The sequence below is a fragment of the Alligator sinensis genome, unplaced genomic scaffold (assembly GCF_000455745.1).
Source record: "Alligator sinensis unplaced genomic scaffold, ASM45574v1 scaffold145_2, whole genome shotgun sequence".
NCBI classification, from domain to species: domain Eukaryota; kingdom Metazoa; phylum Chordata; order Crocodylia; family Alligatoridae; genus Alligator; species Alligator sinensis.
The window spans coordinates 1,750,225-1,769,047 of NW_005841954.1; the positions used below are offsets into that span (position 1 = coordinate 1,750,225).

At 40.5% G+C, this 18,823-nt stretch overlaps 1 protein-coding gene across 1 annotated transcript in view; it reads right to left on the bottom strand.

The window, feature by feature from the left end:
* CCNC (cyclin C) overlaps positions 1-17,257 on the bottom strand; it is a 20,797-nt gene extending 3,540 nt beyond the window's left edge. The window contains exons 1-10 of the mRNA XM_014518438.2: positions 17,184-17,257; positions 16,453-16,559; positions 12,436-12,520; positions 11,854-11,923; positions 11,062-11,113; positions 8,107-8,162; positions 6,270-6,305; positions 4,626-4,717; positions 1,378-1,445; positions 855-934 (exon numbers count right to left, since the gene is read on the bottom strand). Of these exons, the coding sequence (XP_014373924.2) occupies positions 855-934; positions 1,378-1,445; positions 4,626-4,717; positions 6,270-6,305; positions 8,107-8,162; positions 11,062-11,113; positions 11,854-11,923; positions 12,436-12,520; positions 16,453-16,559; positions 17,184-17,257 (720 nt within the window). The remainder of the gene's footprint in view (positions 1-854; positions 935-1,377; positions 1,446-4,625; positions 4,718-6,269; positions 6,306-8,106; positions 8,163-11,061; positions 11,114-11,853; positions 11,924-12,435; positions 12,521-16,452; positions 16,560-17,183) is intronic.
* Positions 17,258-18,823: the final 1,566 nt, after the last annotated feature.

Consider the following 18,823-nt stretch of genomic DNA (forward strand, 5'->3'; position numbering starts at 1 on the left):
AGAACTATTTATGTTTTAGCCACCCAGGCTCATGTTGTCCCCCACCCCCATTTCTTTTAATACAATGAAGCAGCAGCATACATTGCTAAAACCAGTCAGTTGGCTATGAACACTGTGATACTGATGGGAACTCTTAATGGACTATGTTTGTATCAGAACTGGTTGGTTTAAATATATAAACATGTTCATAGCAGAAGTAACTTGGCAGATGCAGTAGTAGGTGTCACATGCAGGATATTTTTCCTGTTTTCTGTCCTGTGCAACTCATGTTACCTATAACTTGCACATACAACACACTGAACCTGTGCTATACAGAGTCGCACCCAACAGTATAATTCACCTGGGTGTGATCCTGTGCTTTGGAATTATAGTGCCCATCATCCTGAAGGGTTCCAACATGCTTTACACATAGCAATGCTACCTAGATTTAGGTTTAAAGGATAATCGAGTGTCAGGAACAGGAACTGCAGAAGGAATTACGTAGAATTACCCACCCATTTGGGAAGCATGCCAAACTAACATCCTCATTTTCTGAAAAATGTCACAGGCTGTTTATTCACCACAAGAGGTAGGACTGATGATATGCCCTATCTGAAAGATGGGATCTTCAGCAGCACCCTGTACTTGAGCACTTGCTTAGAGGGCAGAATGCAACTGGCAAATCACCAAATCCTCTTGTTGAAACACCTGTTTATTTTTGAAGGTCTCCCATCCAAAGTTGTGATTAAGTTCAATGGTGCTTACTGTATTCACAACAAGAATACTGACTTATACAACAGGCATGCAAGTTATTTGTTTTATAATATTCATGACAATTTCTGGTCAGTCTGTGGCAAGTAAGAAAAAATAAATACCTTCTCCATATCAACAGAGAGCTCAGCAAACCACTGCCTTGCATCCTTTTGCTGGACAACACAGGCCACATGGAGGCAAGCTGAAGAGAAACAAACAGAACCTTTTAACTGTGGGTTACTTGTTATTTATTTTAAGACACTCCTGAGCCCTTCTGGATAGGATTGGATACAAATCTAAATATAAATAGAGATGCGAGTAATGAACAAAGACTGGGGATTTTTTAATATGAATCAATTACAGATTTCAATGCTATTATTTCCCTCTGAATTTTTCTGCTTCCCTCTTTAACATGCCCAAGTCAGTTTTCAAGAGTTCAGCTCAGGATTAGATTTTCCAGTTACCTAAATAGATTTTCAGGTTATAGGCTCCCCACTGTCACCATCATCTGAAAAAGCTGAAGATGGCAAACAAATCAACATATTTTAGAAAATCCACTGTATACTAAGAAATGCACATGGAGGAAGACTATACAAAATGGATCTACTTTTGTATGATGAAGTATTTTAATTTGTTCTTACCTACCTAGAGCTATCATGAAAGGAGGGTACAGCAGACAAAGATCTGTTCTATACGTGTCATTCACTATCCTCCTGTGCAAACAAAAATAGTAAATAGTCATTGTACTGTTCTGACCTTTAATCCCATTTTTCTTTAAAAAACCCCTTCTATCTATTAGTCATGCAAACATCTTTTCATCTTCACTTTTAAAATAAAGAGAATTAGAGAGAAATTTAGGTGGGGAAAATTCACAAACAATAATATACATCCGTACACATTTCTTATCCTGGACCCTTTAATTACTTTCCATGTGATCACAGTAATTATTTACTTCTAATAGTGTAGATCAGGGTACCCTATTTACTAAAATATAAGACAATCTTGATTATAAGGCAACCCCCCCAATAATTAGAATATATGGACCATTTATAAATGTGCTCCAATTTTCCAGATATGGAATCTAATTATTGGCAGTTTGCCTTGAATTTGCTCCCTCCCTCCCACTGCTACAGCTGGGGTGGGTCAGATAGCCCTCTTCCCCACTGCCTTCCCAACTTCTTCCCCCTGCAGCTCTTTCCCTCCCACCCTTACTGGCAGACCCTGCTTTCCCTGAGCACATGGAAGTGAGAGGCAATTTGAAAACATGGATTTATAGGCAAATTATTATGGATATTAATTGAATTAGTTCATCCAGACTGATACATTTTAGCTTTTTTTTGGAAGCTGCTGCAAGTTTTAACACAGGTATTCCATAAACACACAGAGTCATTCAAACAGCATATGTAGCACTGCAACCGGCAAATATACTCCACCCCAGACTTTTCAGCCTGGGGCTTCAGATACTTCCAAATCCATCAGCAGGCATCCTACGTGCAGGCCCAAGCCTGAAGGCTTGAGGTTCAGATGCCCCTGAGTCTTGCTTGCCCTTAGCCAATAGCCACAGGAGCAAGCTAGGAAGGAGTCCCCCATTTCCATAAAGTAGGCATGTAGCCAAGATCTTCCTACTGGACACTGGCTAGTGGGAGGCTAACTATGAGGTTCTTGTAAGGAGTCCTATCTGCATTTAGAAAGGGGTGCACCCTCCACTACACACTGCCATTTAAATCCATTTCAACTCAGGCAGTCCAAAGCCAAAAGACTCATGATTTACCACACAGTTCATTACACTGGGGCCCAGCAGAATCAACAGTGTTTCCAGCCACGGTAACCCTCACAGCTCAGCACTGCTCAGTATGTGTCTGCACTCCAGATAACCCCCACAAAGGATCCATGTGCTAATTAGCCTCCTACTCATGACAAGAACATCTAGCTCTAGTCATGAGTCTTGGGGTCCTCCAAAAATGTAGATGCAGGTGAGGTACAGGGAAACATTGTCCAGCGCCACCTCATGAAGGGCAAGGCCAAACTACTCATGCGTAACAGCTGGCAAAGGTATTCTGGGAGAACTGTTTGGGGCCCTGTTTGGTGTTGTTTGCCAGACATTGAAGGCTAGTGAAGAAACAGGAATAATTGGAAACGGGGAAGAAAAGCACAGCTCAGCCGTGAGGAACGAAGAAGTTGAAATGTAGTCAGTGTATTGGCTCACCATGATTTGAAAAAAAGTCAACAGTGAGGGGGACTGAGCACATGGGTTTTATCACATAATCTTATTCAGATATGCTGCACTAATCTATTCTTTGTGGTAGGTTACCCATAGTATTGTGCCCCATATAGGCCAGGTGTTTTATAGTCATGCTCAGTATTGGTTGCCTTTAATCAATCTCATAGCTGGTTGCTATTATTGAGCACATGCTGCTTTTGGCAGCACTTTAATGATAGGCAAGGTATTTAATTAAATTTTCTTGGATGTGAGTATAAAACGAAGACCTCCCCCCCCCCCACCCAGTGCTGACTGGGGGGAAACACCCTGTCTTATATTCAAGTAATTATGGTATATTTTTGAATCTTCAAAAATGCCACGTTGCAAAGTGCTTTGAACATATACTATTTGAATTATTAAAATTAATCTTCACAATGTTGAAGTATTAGCTCATCTGTAAAGTGGAAAAAACAAAGGCAAGAAAATTAAGAAATTTGTCCAAAATCACGCAGAGTTCATGGCAGTGTTTAAATAATCAAAGGTCCCTGACAAATATTAATTTAAATATTAATTTAAAGGCATGATGGGATCTGATCCCAACAACTGCACTTCCTGCTATGCTACATATGCATGGCAGGAACTGTGATGTTAGGATTGAGCATAAAATCCCATCGTGCTATTTGCCAGTGTAGGGGAAGCCTGATTCTGGCAGAAAACTTGGCTCCCTGTGCTCCCCTGGCTGCAAGCCCAGATCAGTTGATCTGGGGTCCCCACTGCAGGAGCAAATGGTGCTCTCCCATACCTGGCAGCTCTGGTCATCTGATCAGGGCTCCCAGCTGTAAGAGCAAAAGAGTGTTCCTGTAGCTGGGAGCTCTGATCAGCTGACTGGAGCTCCAAGCTTCTGGAGTTCATGGTAGTCTTGAATCCAGAATGCTCCAGAGGCTGGGAGCACTGGCCACATAATTCAATTAATGGTACAATGGGAACCAGCCACAAAGTTATTACACAAATTAATAACTTTTTAACTTAATCCTCATTTTATCATGCCATTAACTGAATGAATGTGTGGCCAGGTTATTACTTAAGATGTGATTAACTAATTAATCATGTCTTAAGTGTAATGTCTTTTAGGGGCCAAAAGGTCCTGGCTTCTACAAATAATCTAAGAGTCAAAGGCAATGCTTTAATTGTGTATTTGAATTTGATTACTTTAAAAAAAAAGGCTTCATTATGTTCACAGATATAACAATAAAACAATAACATAGCAGAATACATCAGAAATACTAGGAGAAACCATCTTTGACAATAATTAGCAGGAAAAGTGCTCCCTACTCATGGTCAACATTTAGTGATACGTACAACTCTGGGTATGTCTACACGTCATAATGCTGGGAGACTGGAGGCATACAATTCCATCCACGCAGACTAACTTGCCATGCTGACCAGGACAGACTGCTTTGAAACCCAAGCTAGTTCAAGTATCTCAATACTACCCTGCACTGTGCAATATAGACACACTTTAAAAGAGTAGTTTTAGTTAAACCAGCAATAATCCCTATGTATGCACTCTTTATTTGCATCAATAAACTGGTGCAACTTCATTTGTCTACATAGGCAAATCATAATTTTCTCTGAATAGTTTTAAAGTTAGCTTTCCTACTGAAAGGATGCACTATTAACTATTGTCTCTTACCATGCGAGGGGTAGCAGCATGTCTTCTTGGCCCATATCTTGCACATATTGGAGCAAAGGTCTATAAGGATGATACACTATCAAACAGCAATCCTAGAAATGAGTTTAAAGAAGAAAAAATTAAAACATTTATAATGATCACATGGCTTGTATTGTGAAATCAGTTAGTGGTTCATTTCCCCCCCCCTTTTCTTTTTCAAATATAAGCATCATGACACCTCTGTCATAATGAGGACAGTGCTCTCTCTAGAATACCATTATACAGCATGGTTGCCAGTCTGTCAACATCCTTTCCCCTTAGAGACACAAAGTGACACATCTGCAGCACACTGAACCTTGTTTGCTTACAAACCCATAATTCCCTATTGGAAATACAGAACACTGCCAGAAAACAGTCTGTTACTAAATACCATACGTGAGAAGCTTGCTGGGAAAACAAAACCAAAAAAAATCCAACACTGGTTTTTAAAAATCTACACTATTCTAAATTCTTCCTTACACATTAAGGTTGGAACATACAAAGAGGAACCAACTAAACTCAAATGACCAATTAAAGAGATGCAGAATGTATGTGCTGATATTAGCTGCACTATATCTGAAATAATCAAAAATATCATGTTACAAAAAAGTAACTTTCTGTAAATAGTTGCCTTGCAAGGTAAAAAAAACTATAATGCTGAGAAGACATTCCCAAACCACAGCACAGGAAACAATATTCTAAGAAATTTTAGCTATAAAACACTAGCTAGACTTTAAAAAAATGGGGACATTTAATTGCTGCAGTTAACTCAAGCATTAAAATGATCCATATATTTACAAATAAAAAACATCTCTTATAACCTTGTACATTTAAAGTCCTTGTCTTCTCTTTCTGGGATTTGTTGGTTTCAATAAGAGATGGAGATGTGGTTTTTGAGCTGACTCCCTGTCCAATTATAATCTCTTTGCCTCAGTTTCTCACTCTTCACTATGGCTGCTGACAGGCATGGAAAAAAAAAAACCCAACCCAAAAACAGCACTTTATTTTCAAGCTCATTGTGCCCTTGCACCAAACGCACCACTTGCCTAGAAAAGGAACCACATTAGTTTGACTTGGCTCACCCAAATTCTGTATAGATCAGGAACTTCAACAGGGCTTTTTGGCGCTTTTATCTAACAGCTGACTTGGCTATTAGATAAAAGTTGATTAATCTGATTCAGCTATAAGATAAAAGTACCAAAAAGCTCCACTGAAGTGCCCAATCTATACAGACACTGCGTGAGCTGGGTCAAAGTGACATGGTTCCTCTTCTGGTAAAGTGCAGTTATTCCCCCCCACCCCACATTTGTCAGCATCCTACAAAAACTGAAAATCCCTCGCAGCAGCCTTGGTATCGTGCTTTGATGGCATAAAGCACTGACAAAATAATTTACTATTTGAGCAGTTCCAAGAACTACACATAAGAGGGTCACAGTATTCAGTTCCTCTGGAAAAAGTATTCAGAGGGCTGATATTCAGTTCCTCTGGAAAAAGTATACCTCATAAGTAGACAAACAGAACACCAAATCATAAAATTCAAGTTACAAAAAAAATCAGGTCAGTGTAGGATCAAGCATGCTCTTGTTAGATAACAATGACTAGATAATGAAAAAGAAAGCCACCTACCATTAGTTCTAAGAGATAGAATTCACATTCTAGTATCTGTAAAGAAATAGAAACTGAAGTAAGCAACAATGCCTGCCCAATAGGGAAAAAAAAGAAACAGTTCATCAACATCCAAACCCATACACTTTTCATTATATTTATTTTTTTATACCTACTGTAAACTCTACAAGAAACTGTTCTCCCCAATACCTTCACCAATCTCAAAGTCAAACCACAACCCACTTAAGAAAAATAATAGAAAACATTGTTAGCTAGTCAATTGTCTCACTACATTAAGATGAAACTTATTTCTGAGGACTGAGAGAAAGTAAGTTACCAACCTCCAAACAAATATTTCATTACAGTTATGTAATTTTACAGGTATATACGAAGGGAACTTCATCTTATCCAAGTATTTTTTGTTATCAGCTCCTTTAAACCATTCCTAGATTTATCAATATAGTTATACAAACTGAATGCTGTATCATCAAGAACCAGATTAGCAGTGTGATAAATGTTTTTCTATAAGGCTATGTCTTTGAAAAAGCAGCAGAACTTTGCCCCAAGAAATGTAAATCAAGATGTAGAGATAACATCTGGCTTGCCAGCCATGCTGAATAGCAGTAAAATGAAGAAAGGAGAAGTTAAATTGAGATTAGAAGTTAGTAGTATCTTTTATTTCATGTTTATTCACAGTTGTTGGGAATGTACAGAAATACACGTTGCCCCTTGGGAATGACACTAGAAACTAAAATTAAGTATAGTGGGCAAAGTATATATTGTAAGCCTCTTTGACACCATTTCAGACCACAATACTTTAAAACAAAAAAACTTGGGAAATTTCTTAATTCTAAGGGGACAAAATAAAAATCCTTAATGTATATCAGTTTTTTGAATGTGTGAATCTGGCAGGTAACCCAGGACATGGGACTCTGTGTAACCTGCATAAATTTAAAACCTAGGTTTTTCCATCACTTTGTAAGTACTGATATTATATTCAGTTCCTTTAACAGCATTTGTTCCTATTAAAGGAAAGCAACCTATACAAGAATTAGTCCTCTCAAACTCCAAACAGCAAGTGAATTTTTCAAAGGAAAGTTCTCCCAACCATTTATCCAAAGTTTATTTAGATACCTTGACATATTGGTAAGAATAATTTTATCTATAATTTATATTGCAAAGAATGACTAACTTCTCCATGCACAACCAGAAAAAATGGTCTCCAAAGGATAATCTGGGTAGGACACAGCCTATTTTTGCTAAAATTTAGCACCAATATAGAGACTTGGGATATGCTTACCCAGCGCAAGGCTGCACTAGGCAGACAGCTCAGATAGCTCTGTGCATACTAGATCCTAAACTGCAAACAGTATAGTGGTGTTCATACAGCACTGTGTCGAGCTTTACAAGCCATGCATGAAATTATACTCCTGTTTTGGAGCTAGCATACAAAGAGCTAATCCTGGTATCTCTGCATGGAACTGTCTTGTACCATGTGGACATACGCTTAAGTGCATCTTATTACAAAGCTGTACAACACATAACTACTAACTGGATAGGGGCCATAGCCCTGGGTGTTGATTTGAGGACATGAGAGGCAGGCAGGACATGGGGGGAATAGAGATGCAAAACTAGCAGCAACCACAGTACTGGTCCAGTTACTACCACTGGCAGTGGAGATGCAGTTAGTGACCTGTGCAGAACTGGGTACATATCTATCCAGTTACACCTTTGTGTATACTGCAAGTCATATGAATTAAAAAGGCAAAGAGAATAGAGAAGGGAAGAAAACTTTCCCATTATTGCTAAAAGTCACATCACTAAGTTAATATGAAGATGTTTCATCCAATATACTTACATGATTCATCCTATAAGGAAACTCCTTCGGAAAGGCATATGAAAACCTAGTTTTCACTATAAGAGAGAGATTAAAATAATGAAAACATGAAACCAATATTCTGTTTTACTAATTTCTATTAATTCATCAGCATGCAGACCTGCAAATCTTTTTATTGGCCTTTAATGATTTATTGATATATGGTATACAAGATCTTTCCCGACTCAGGCAGATGGTTGAACTAGATGACCTCTTGAGGTTCCTTCCAGCCCTACTTCTCTATGATTTCTAAAATATCTATAAAAGAACAATTCTCCTTATAAGTCTAAGTCTGATTCTCAGTCTGATTATATAGTTCAAAGGCTAAAAGGTGAAAAAAAACATTTAATAAAGACTGAGGCCCAGGTCCTCAAAGATACTTAGGCACCTGCCTGCCTATTTTAATAAGCAAAGTATACCACTGACATGCTCCTGATACTGTATAAACCACTTTCTGCAAAGCGGGGAGGAACAAAGTTTCCATTGTTCAGCATTCACAAAGCTGCCTAAGCACTGATGCTGCTCCACAGCTAATGAGCTGCTTGGAGCCCTAACTCCTAAGTGGGATTCTCAAGCAAAGCTGGAGAAATATTTCTGCCAGTGGGTGCTGATTCTGGGGTGTGCTTTGAGTGTGTAAATCCCACAGAAAAGCCAGCAAAGTGTCAGAGTATATGGGCACATGCATTTTTGTCCATCCTCGTCATTGGGAAACTCACTTGGGATTATGGGAGACCCAGCTTCAAATTTTTCCTTTACCTGATTCAGGGCAGGGAACAGACCCAACTGCAGATTAGCTGCTCTGCATTAAACAAAAGCAAGACACTGCAGTTCACCTACAGAAGACTGTTGTTCCAGTATGGCTCTTTAATTGCCTGTTAAGTTGGGTACCACACTTTTTCAGATGGATAATGAAAAGAATCCCAATTTTTTAAAAGACTGTAGTAAAGTGATAAGATTTAGAAAGTGAGCCAGAGCCACTTCTCTACTGAGCAGTTCTCCAATTAGTTGCAAGGTTAGAGTGCCTTTCCAAAGGGATTTTTAGAGGTCAATCTGAGATGCTCTCTTCCCAAGAGGAAGGCACAGAAACTGCTTGCAAATGTGAAAACAAACAAAGCAAAACGGCGCTTTATTTTAAACTTAGCATGTTCCAGTGCATGCCTAGAAGAGGCAGCGCGTTAGTTGTACCCAGCTTTCCCAATGTCTGTATAGATCATGTGCTTTAGTGGGGCTTTTTCAGAACTTTCATCTCATAGCCGATTGAATCAGCTTTAGCTAAAAGCACCAAAAAGCCCTGTTGAAGCACCTAATTTATACAGAAGCTGCTGCTTCCAGTAAAGTGCTTTTTTAACATCTGCAAACAGCCTGACTTCTCAGCACTCCTCAGTTCCTTTCACTTATTTTTTCTTTTCTACAGGCCTCAAAATAAATAAACCTGTGATAATTAAGCATAATTAAGAAGCTCTGCTAATTGAAGCCTGAAAACAGACTGAAGACTGTGAGGATATAGAGAAAGAAATTGTTCTTTGTCCTCACTCCTAAAGACAGAGGAATATTCTTAAGAGGGATAAAGGAAGCACTACAGAAGTGATTCCTCTGTAGGGTCCTGATGCTGAGGAATTTAAGAAAATAAAAAAATAGGGAATAGGAATAGTAAGAGTCCAACATAAAGAAGTAAATCTATTCCTCTATACACAGCTATTGTGTTCATACTTTCCTCACTGATTACCATAACAAATCTGCACCCAGATAAGAATTTTATGCAAAATGGTAAACCACTATGATGCTCAATGCTTGTGGAGGTCCAGCATTGCATCTCAGTTCCTGGTAGTAGAACTGTCACAAGGTCACCATGGTGTGATATATGCAGGCTAGAAAGGCAGCCAATCACCTATCGTCTCAAGCTCTAGAAGGGATTTTAAATGCAATGACCTACATTTTGAAGAGCAGAGCAGAGTATTAAGAAATAGATGGCTGTAAAACAGCTGGACCTTCTAGGTTAGATCATGTGGGTCAGCTGCATGTCTCTAACTTTAAGGATCTCAATAATAAGATAGAACAGGGGTTTTCAACCTTTTTTACTAAATGTATCCCAGTGACCCCCCTTTTTAATAAGTGTATTCCTGGGGGGAGGGGGCAAGTAGCTGGCTGGCGGGGGGGGGAAGGTGGCGAGTGGCTGGACAGTGAGTGGGGGGGAGGGGTGACAGCAGCAGCGCAGCACCTGTGCGGCCCACAGAAGGGCACCGCTGCTCTCACCCTGGCCCAGGTGTGCTCCTGTGAGGCAGCGGCCCCACCCACCCCTGCGTACCCTTTGGGACCTTTCAAAGTATCCCCTGGGGTACACGTACCCCTGGTTGACAACCTCTAAGAAGGGAGAAGCATGAAATAAATAATTGTAAATTAGGAGGGAAATTCAAAATTGCTTTTTTTACCTACTAATATTATTAAAACAAAGCCACCTCTTGATTCATCTATGAAAATTATTTTTCAACTGTAACAAGGAATATATAATTTTCTAATAAAAAGGTGTTATTAGAAAAACAACTAGAAAATATAGAGCTTGCTAGGACTTTTTACAAAAAAAATGTAGTTCCACAAGGACTAATCATTGAGGCAGACATTAAAAAAATAAAAAAGCTCTATACCTTTAATTTATTCCACAACTCTAATTTCAGTATGAAGGTGGGGTTATTTTGAGAGAGAAAGATATTTGATTGATAAGTTTTCAAAAGAACTGATGGCAGTATAAACAGAAAAGACTTTCTTCCACATACACACTTAAATCTGAAGTCTTATCAAAGCACAAATGATTTAAGCAGATTGCCCTTTTACAGAGTGAAGTGAAAAAACTCATCAAATCATGGTAGGCATTATTTTCCTTACTAAGTGACTACCTTCAAAGGGACTCCTTAATACAGCATAAACAATGTTTACACTTACATACAGAAGTAGCAGCAGAAATCAACCTTGTGTTTGAAACCACACCAAATTCCTGAGCAAAAAAACCAACAGCAAATAAGGTGCTTCAATTGAAATGTTATTTGATCACATTGTTTATCAAACTACTTGGTGTTTCTTACTAGGCAGCTTCTTCACACTGCATTCTAATTAAATATTCTCTCTCTGTAAGCATTTTGGTGATCAAAATAAGTTGAATGGTCTATGAAAAGCTAAATAGCAATTACAGCAGCACACATTCTTGTCTCAAAATGAACATAGCTGCTACAATGTTTATAACTGGAAATAAAAAGCCCAGGGGTGGTAAATTCTGATGACCCTCATATCTACATCTAAATCACAGTATTGTTGTTCTTAATATTGTAACAACAACAACAGGGACAAAAATATGGAGTAGAATTTTTATATTTGGAAACTAGAATAAAGAAAAAATGAAATTAAACCACTAAAAATATATTTTTAATTGTACACTTTTTTGTTAAATTACATTAAATGGAAGAGTAATCTACACATTCTGTCAAAATCTTCAAGATCCTTCAGGGCTGAGAAGATAGGCCAATAAGTCAGACAAAGTACTAAAAGATGGTGAACAGCATCTGTCAATCTATCACTTTTCCCTTGCTTCCCCTCTTATGGATTTTTTGTAGTGCTCTAGAAACAGAAAACTTTGAACCCCAAAATATGAAATAAAAACAACAAAAATATCATAAGAATGTGCAGTATCTCCCTCATGCATGATAAAATTTTACATTAGAAAACTGAAATATTTCATACCTCTACTTTGGATGCCAAAAATACACATGTAGGAGCCATTAATACTGGATCTATACTTTTTAGGGAGTATCTGAAATATTATAACAAATTATAAAATATCATTTTGTGCACAAGAAAGATTAGTCTGCCAAGACCACCACACTTTCTTCCAAAAAGCAAAATCTAAGGGTGCCTATACACATGCTCTGATGCATTCTAATTAGAACACACTGGAGCAGACTGTCTGCTCCATGTTCTAATTAGAACACTCTAGTATCACTGCAGCTCCCACAGGGTCAAAAATTGCTGCTGGGGCATTTTAACTAAAGCTCACTGAATGAACTTTAGTTAAAGTGTCCCACAGCCTCTTTTAAATGTGTGGGGGCTTAATACACATGATGCTGCAGCTCTCCAAGAACCATTCTAATTAAAATGCCACCCCACCACACCCGAGTACATGTATAGGCACCCAACGTTAACATTAACATAAAATTAACATAAAAGCTTTACACCATCCAGAAGCAACAGTTGCATTTCAAAAAGTCTATGAAAATCTGCCTAACAAATGCTTCACTCTCATACCATCATAGTAAATAGTCCTACCTGGCATAGAATCTCTTGAAGTAGACAGTGGCAGTGGCAATAACTTGTTGTCTTAATTTAAGATGTTCACCTAAAGCCTGGATAACTTAAAAAAATGAACAAAAACTTGAGTTCAATCTTTCATATGATGACACCACATACTGAGGCTCTCAAGTATGGTCTACAGGAAAAACTGAATTTTGGGGGTTCTGAAGAGTAGGCAGATGTCCCTCCTTTCAGTTCAAATGTGTTATTTCCCCATCCAAAGATTATATGCTCTATGAGGCCATGGTGACTGAGGGGCTAGCACTGCATACTATACTTGGGGGCCAGGTGGCCTGAACCTTTAAAGATGAGAATAACAATTTACTTCATTATTTCCTTAGGAAGTTGACAACACAGCACTCAGAGGGGCAAAGTTTGGGTGTCTCACTTTTCCGTCTAAAACTCAAATGTTTGAGTCCTACTTTTTTATTTAAAAGGCATTTGCAAAGCAGACACTCCTTGCAAATGCCTAAAGCTGCCAGCACATATTACACTGTATTTGGCAGTGGCAGCAGGTGCTAAAGAACTGACATATTTAGTCTAGAGGAAGGGGGTGGGAGACCAGAGGAAGTAGTCAGCTGCATCACAAGCATTCTTTGCCAGCTGGCCAAGAAACAACCCTGGTGTCAGCTGTGCAGGTAGGTCTTGTTTGGCCTCCCAGGCAAAGGAAAGTTGCCAAGCACATTAGATGCATCAGTCTAGGATACAGAGCAGGGATGGGATTAGAGAATTATGGAGTGAAACATAAGGTTTTTCTGCTCGCTAGTTTTCCTGCACTCCCCTTCTGTTATTCAGCTGAGCATGGCACTTATGTATCAGCATTCTACATTTTACAGACAGGTATTAAGTTAAATATTTAAAAATATAAATTCATTTATATATCAAACACTGGCACTAGATCAGGACAGCAGCAATTTAAGGCATTGGTTAAAGTGCATAACATTTCTTAGCACTGTCAATCTCCCAGAGACAACACAAACACTTCTTGCTCCTCAAGTCAAGGACACAAACACCTCCAGTTTGAGGCACACAGATTTTGAGAGCATGGGTAACTGATGACAGGGTCAGCCAGAGAGAAGCCTCTCTCAATAGCCCAGATCCATGACCATCTGGCTCACCCCCTCCAAGATGGCACTAATGCAGCTGAGCCTAGGCTGTTAATGACAATATAGTTCATGGCTAAGCAATGCCACCAGGGAAGAGGCCAAACTTCAGTATGGAACATTTCTGTAAATATCTCGGTACCCACATGCTCTCCAGTGAATCTTGTGATGTTTTTACCACTACAAAATTGTCCATCCTGAACTGACCACAAAGCTAAAAAGTCATCTTCCTCCTACAGTGCTGGAAAATCCACTTAGCAAACCACACAAAATAATCTAAATCTGTCTATCCTGAAGGATTATTTTGCAGGAAGAAATGGTTAAGCCATCTGTGTTGTCAAAGAGAAAAACTGAGCGAGATTTAGTGGGGGACAGGGGCAGGAAGTATGTTATTTACTCAGTGTCTACAGCAGTGGTTCCCAACCTGCAGACTGGGACGGGGCCCATGGAGCCCACTGTCTCCCTCCTGGGGCTGCCCCGCTCCCCAGCTTTAACCCTGCATATCACTGCCGGTGGTGGAAGCAGCTTGCCTGGCCGGACAGACAGGGGTCTGAGCAGGGGGCTCATGCTGTGAGTTGGCAGCCAACCCTCCACGGCCCAGTACCAGGCCACAGCCCAGTGGTTGGGAACCTCTGGTCTAGAGAAACCTAATGAAACTGAAGCTTATACATGCTGGGAAAGGGGAGGCTGGAAATTTTAATAGTCAGCACAAAAACTGAAGTTTTCAGTTAAATAAATGTAATAACTCTATTAGATCAGTTCACCCTAGTTTTTGAGACATTCAAAATATTTTTTTTAAATGAAGAATGTTGTGCTTTAATCCTAAATATTCTTCTGAATAAGAAGTAAATGCTTGTTTTACATCTTTTCTGCTACTGCATGAAAACCAGAAAGGGAAACTGATTAGCCTACTCTTTCCTCCAAGGGGACTGTAAACAATCACAATCCTACAGATGGGAGTCCATTAATTTCCAACTCTGGAAGATGTCATGGACTTGATACACATTTTATTTTAAAGCTGACATTTTGACAGCAGAAGCAACTGTTACTCATTTAATTAGTTTCATAGTTTGTAGGATCGGAAGGGACCTCAGTTAGGGATCGACATCAAAAGTGAAACCGACAAATCGGCTGTTTCCTTTATCCAACAGGAGTGGAAAGCTAAAAGGCAAAAACATTTAGATTCTCAAAGTATTTTACTTTTAATAACCTAAGCTAATATTAATATCATAACTAAGGAAGTGGGGTTTTTTTTAATGGTTTTAACCTATTGTTTCCCTTTTAGGTCTTGTTGCATTATGAAATATCTGGTTCATCCTTTTTTTCTTTTCTTTTTTTTTCCCCTTTACTTTATCCTCAAGAAACTTTAAGCTAATTAATAAATTAGATAAATAACAGTCCTCAATCAGGTTTCTGGTACTATACAAAAGTTAAACTCTCCAAATGATCTGTCATCTTATTTTGCAGAGCACTTTAATTTTGATAAGTATAAATAAAAACAGATTAATTAAAAGAAGGAATAAAACCAGAAATGGGAGATAAAATAAACATTTTATGGATGTAAAAAACAAACAAACAAAAAAACAACACCCAAAAACGGCATTTTACTTAAACTCACCTCCACGCTGAGCTCAATGCATGCCCAGAAGAGGCATCACATTAGTTGGACCTGGAAAGCCCAACATCTGTATAGATCAGGAGCTTCAGTGGGATTTTTTTGGTGCTTTTATCTAATTGCTGATTGAACAGTTTTAGATAAAATGCCAAAAAGCCCCACTGAAGCACCTGATCTATACAGATGCTGGGGAGTAAGGTCAAACTAATGTGCTACCTCTTTCAGTAAACCATGGGGGGGTTGTTCACGTCTGTCAGCAGCCTAAAACACCAGCAGTGACATGGATTTTTTTCAGCAGCCAATAAAGCAGGGGTGGGCAAAATGGATGATCTGCCTGGCAGCCAGACTCCATTTCCCAGTAGCCCCTGCCCTCATGGCTTGGGCCAGTCTCCATGGAGACCCCAGCCACACCTGTGTGGAAAGCTCAGGCTGGGGTTGCCACGAAGACCAGCCTGAGCCACCTGGGCAGCATATGCAGCAGAGCAGTGCAGGGGGCTGCTCTGGAGCTGCTGGGAACTTGCGATGAGGGCAATTTGCTCCAGAGCCAGGGTAGAGCCATGATCTGTATCCTGCATGCTCTGGGCAGGGGCACGCAAGCAGGGGATTGTGGCTCTGTCCCAGCTCCTTGCAGCTATGACAGCCTGGTCTGGAGCCGGGGTAGAGCTACAATGCACACCCCTGCCCAGAGCATCCAGGCTACAGATCACAGTTCTGCCCTGGCTCCGGAACAAGCTGCCCCCATCACAAGTTGCCAGCGGCTCCAGAGCAGCCCCCTGCGCTGCTCTGCCACGCACGCTGCCAGCAGGACTCAGGCTGGTCTCCAGGGCAACCCCAGGCTGCACTTTCCACACAGGTGCGACTGGGGTCTCCGTGGAAACTGGCCCAAGCCATGAGGGCAGGAGCAGCTGGGAAATAAGAATCCACAGCCAACCAGATCTGGCCCACAGGGTGGAGTTTGCCTGTCCCTGCAATAAAGACACAACTTTTCTGTCCTATTCTCTGCCTCAATGCCTGAGAAAATGAATGTTACCTACTTTACTAGACTGATAATAGGAAGGAAAACTTAACAAGATCTCTCATAACATCTTTGAGAAATATACCTGCATCTAGTTCATACATCTTTCAAATGCATATATTAATATAACTTTTTAAACACGTTAAGAGAATATATACATAAAAATAGGAGAAACCGAAGCTCTAGGTAAATGAACCATGAATTCAGATACATAGGTATGGCCCAAATTAGACAGCTAATCAAAAATAAAACCATTTTACCATTAGTAAAAAATATCTGAAGTTTCCAATATTCTTCTTCTGCTAGAAATTTCAAGTCCTTCTGGCGTTCTTTCAACAGATCTTGTTTATCCAAAATCCACTGTAAACTAGGAGGGAAAAAAATAATTCACAAATATTATACAGTGACTTGTGAACAAATAAAGTATAGTTCATATCTGGGGATGAAACAGGCTGGGGTGCATCCCTTTCTTTGAGTCTTGTAATGCTAGATACATTCTTGCATGTGCATCCCTTTAATTGAGTCTTGTAATGCTAGATACATTCTTGCAAAATGAATGCTCATTAGGGCTTTCAAAATCAGGCCCTTTGAGGAAAAATAGTCACCAGAAATAAGAGGCCTTCTCAACGCTAAAAATGTCAAATGCATTAGTTATTAGTTAAAAATAAAGTCTGAGAGATATACTACATACAGATTTTATTTTAGATGCCACACATTTAAATTCAATATACTCAGTGCTAACGATACTTGGACACAGCTCATTCTATGCCAACTTTTCTATAGGGGAAATATATTTGATTCGCTGTGACTTTCTTTGCCGGAAAAGCTTTTAAATCTCCTTCTCCCCCTCTCTGTGGTGTAGATAAGGGATATCAAATCTCTCTTGGATTTTATGGCTCAATCTGGCCTCTAGCAAGGCTTATAGCATCTGCATCAGCTCAGGGAACTACAGCCATCATTGAAATATGTCCCTGGTCATACTCTGAAATACCTGCCAGAATTCAGTGGTAGCCCCTGTCTCTCCTTGCCCTGCCCCCAAATTCCCAATCCCTCCTGAAGCCCCATGGACCAGATGACAGATACAACTCTGTAGGTTGTATCTTTGCCACCTTGCACCTCGGTGCAGATTATTAGATACTAAGTAAAGACCAACACAAGCATTCCCCAAGACTTTCCTTCGACAGCCTTAACAATGCAATGGCTTTTTAAAAAGCAAAAACTGCAAGACAAGTTTTAAAAAGCTGGCTTTGCACCCACTGAGCAGCTGTGTTTTATAAATTCATAGATTGCTAGGGGCTGGAAGGGACTTTGGAAGATCATCAGGTCCAGCCCCCCTGCACTAGGCAAGAAAGATACTTGGTCAGGTGCCCCCTGCAAGGTGACTGTCCAGTCTCCTCTTGACGATTTCCAGGGTAGGCGATTGTGAAATGAGCTCCCTCCAAAGGTGGTACAGTCTGGACACCCTAACTTGTGAAGAAGTTTTTCCTAATGTTGAGCCAGAAATGGTCTTCTAAGAGTCTGTGGCCATTACTCTTGGTTCTCCCCAAAGGTGCTCTGGAGAACAGTTTTTCACTTGGTGTACTCCCCTGATAACAGAAAGTTGCTACCAAGTCCCCTCTCAGCCTTCTCTTTTTTAAGCTGAAGAATCCCAGATCCCTCAGCCTTTCCTTGTATGGCTTGCTGTGTAAGACTCTGATCAGATGGGTGGCTCTTCTTTGGACTCTCTCAGGCTTGTCCATGTCCTTGTTAAAGGGTGGTGCCCAGAACTGAATGCAGTACTCCAGCTGCAGTCTCACCAGTGCTGAGTAAAGCAGAAGAATCACTTCCTTGGTTTTGCCTGAGATGCATCGATTGATGCATGCCAGAGTATTGTTTCCCTTGCTGGCTCCAGCACCACACTGCCGACTCATATTCATACTGTGGTCTATTACTAGCCCTAGGTCCCTGTTATTTTTTTCCCCTTAGTATTACTACTTGAGTTCAGACCTTTGAGTTAGGTTTTGTATGCCAGACTTTGGTAAATATGCCAGACAGCCCCCAGGGAGGAGGAAGAGGTGGTTGCGACTGATTTGAAGAGCTGCTGCAGTCACAGATCCTGCATGTGTATTTGGTGCACGTTGGGGGAAGAGGGGAGCAGCTCATCTGTGTGTTATGCACCCTCCTGAAACCGATGTGAAACCCATCAGCTGCTGGTGCGCCTTCCAGTTTTCCCAACATGGGATTTCTTTTCTGGCCCACAGTCAGCTTTCTTCTCCCAAGCCAGGCAGCAAGAGAAAGAAAAATGAAAGGGCTTCCAAAAGAGCAAGTAGGCAGAGGAAAACGACTGGCTGTTTCAAGACCCTGGCGACCCAACACGCAAAACACGCTCAGGCTTAGTCATCACAGAGAAGTGGACCTGCAGAGATCATCGAGGCAGGGTCATCCCTGACAAAACCACCCCATTAGGAACAGGAACGGCTCCCCTGGGGTCACTCCCATGGGCAGCCCCCACAACCAGGGGCTACAGAAAGGCTGTTTTCAGACCCCCTGGCACTGACAACAGGGACCAGCAACGTGGGGGGCGGGAATCGTCTTGCACCCCCATGACACACTCGCACGTGCGTTTAGAACCCCTCCCCCCCGGGACGTTCC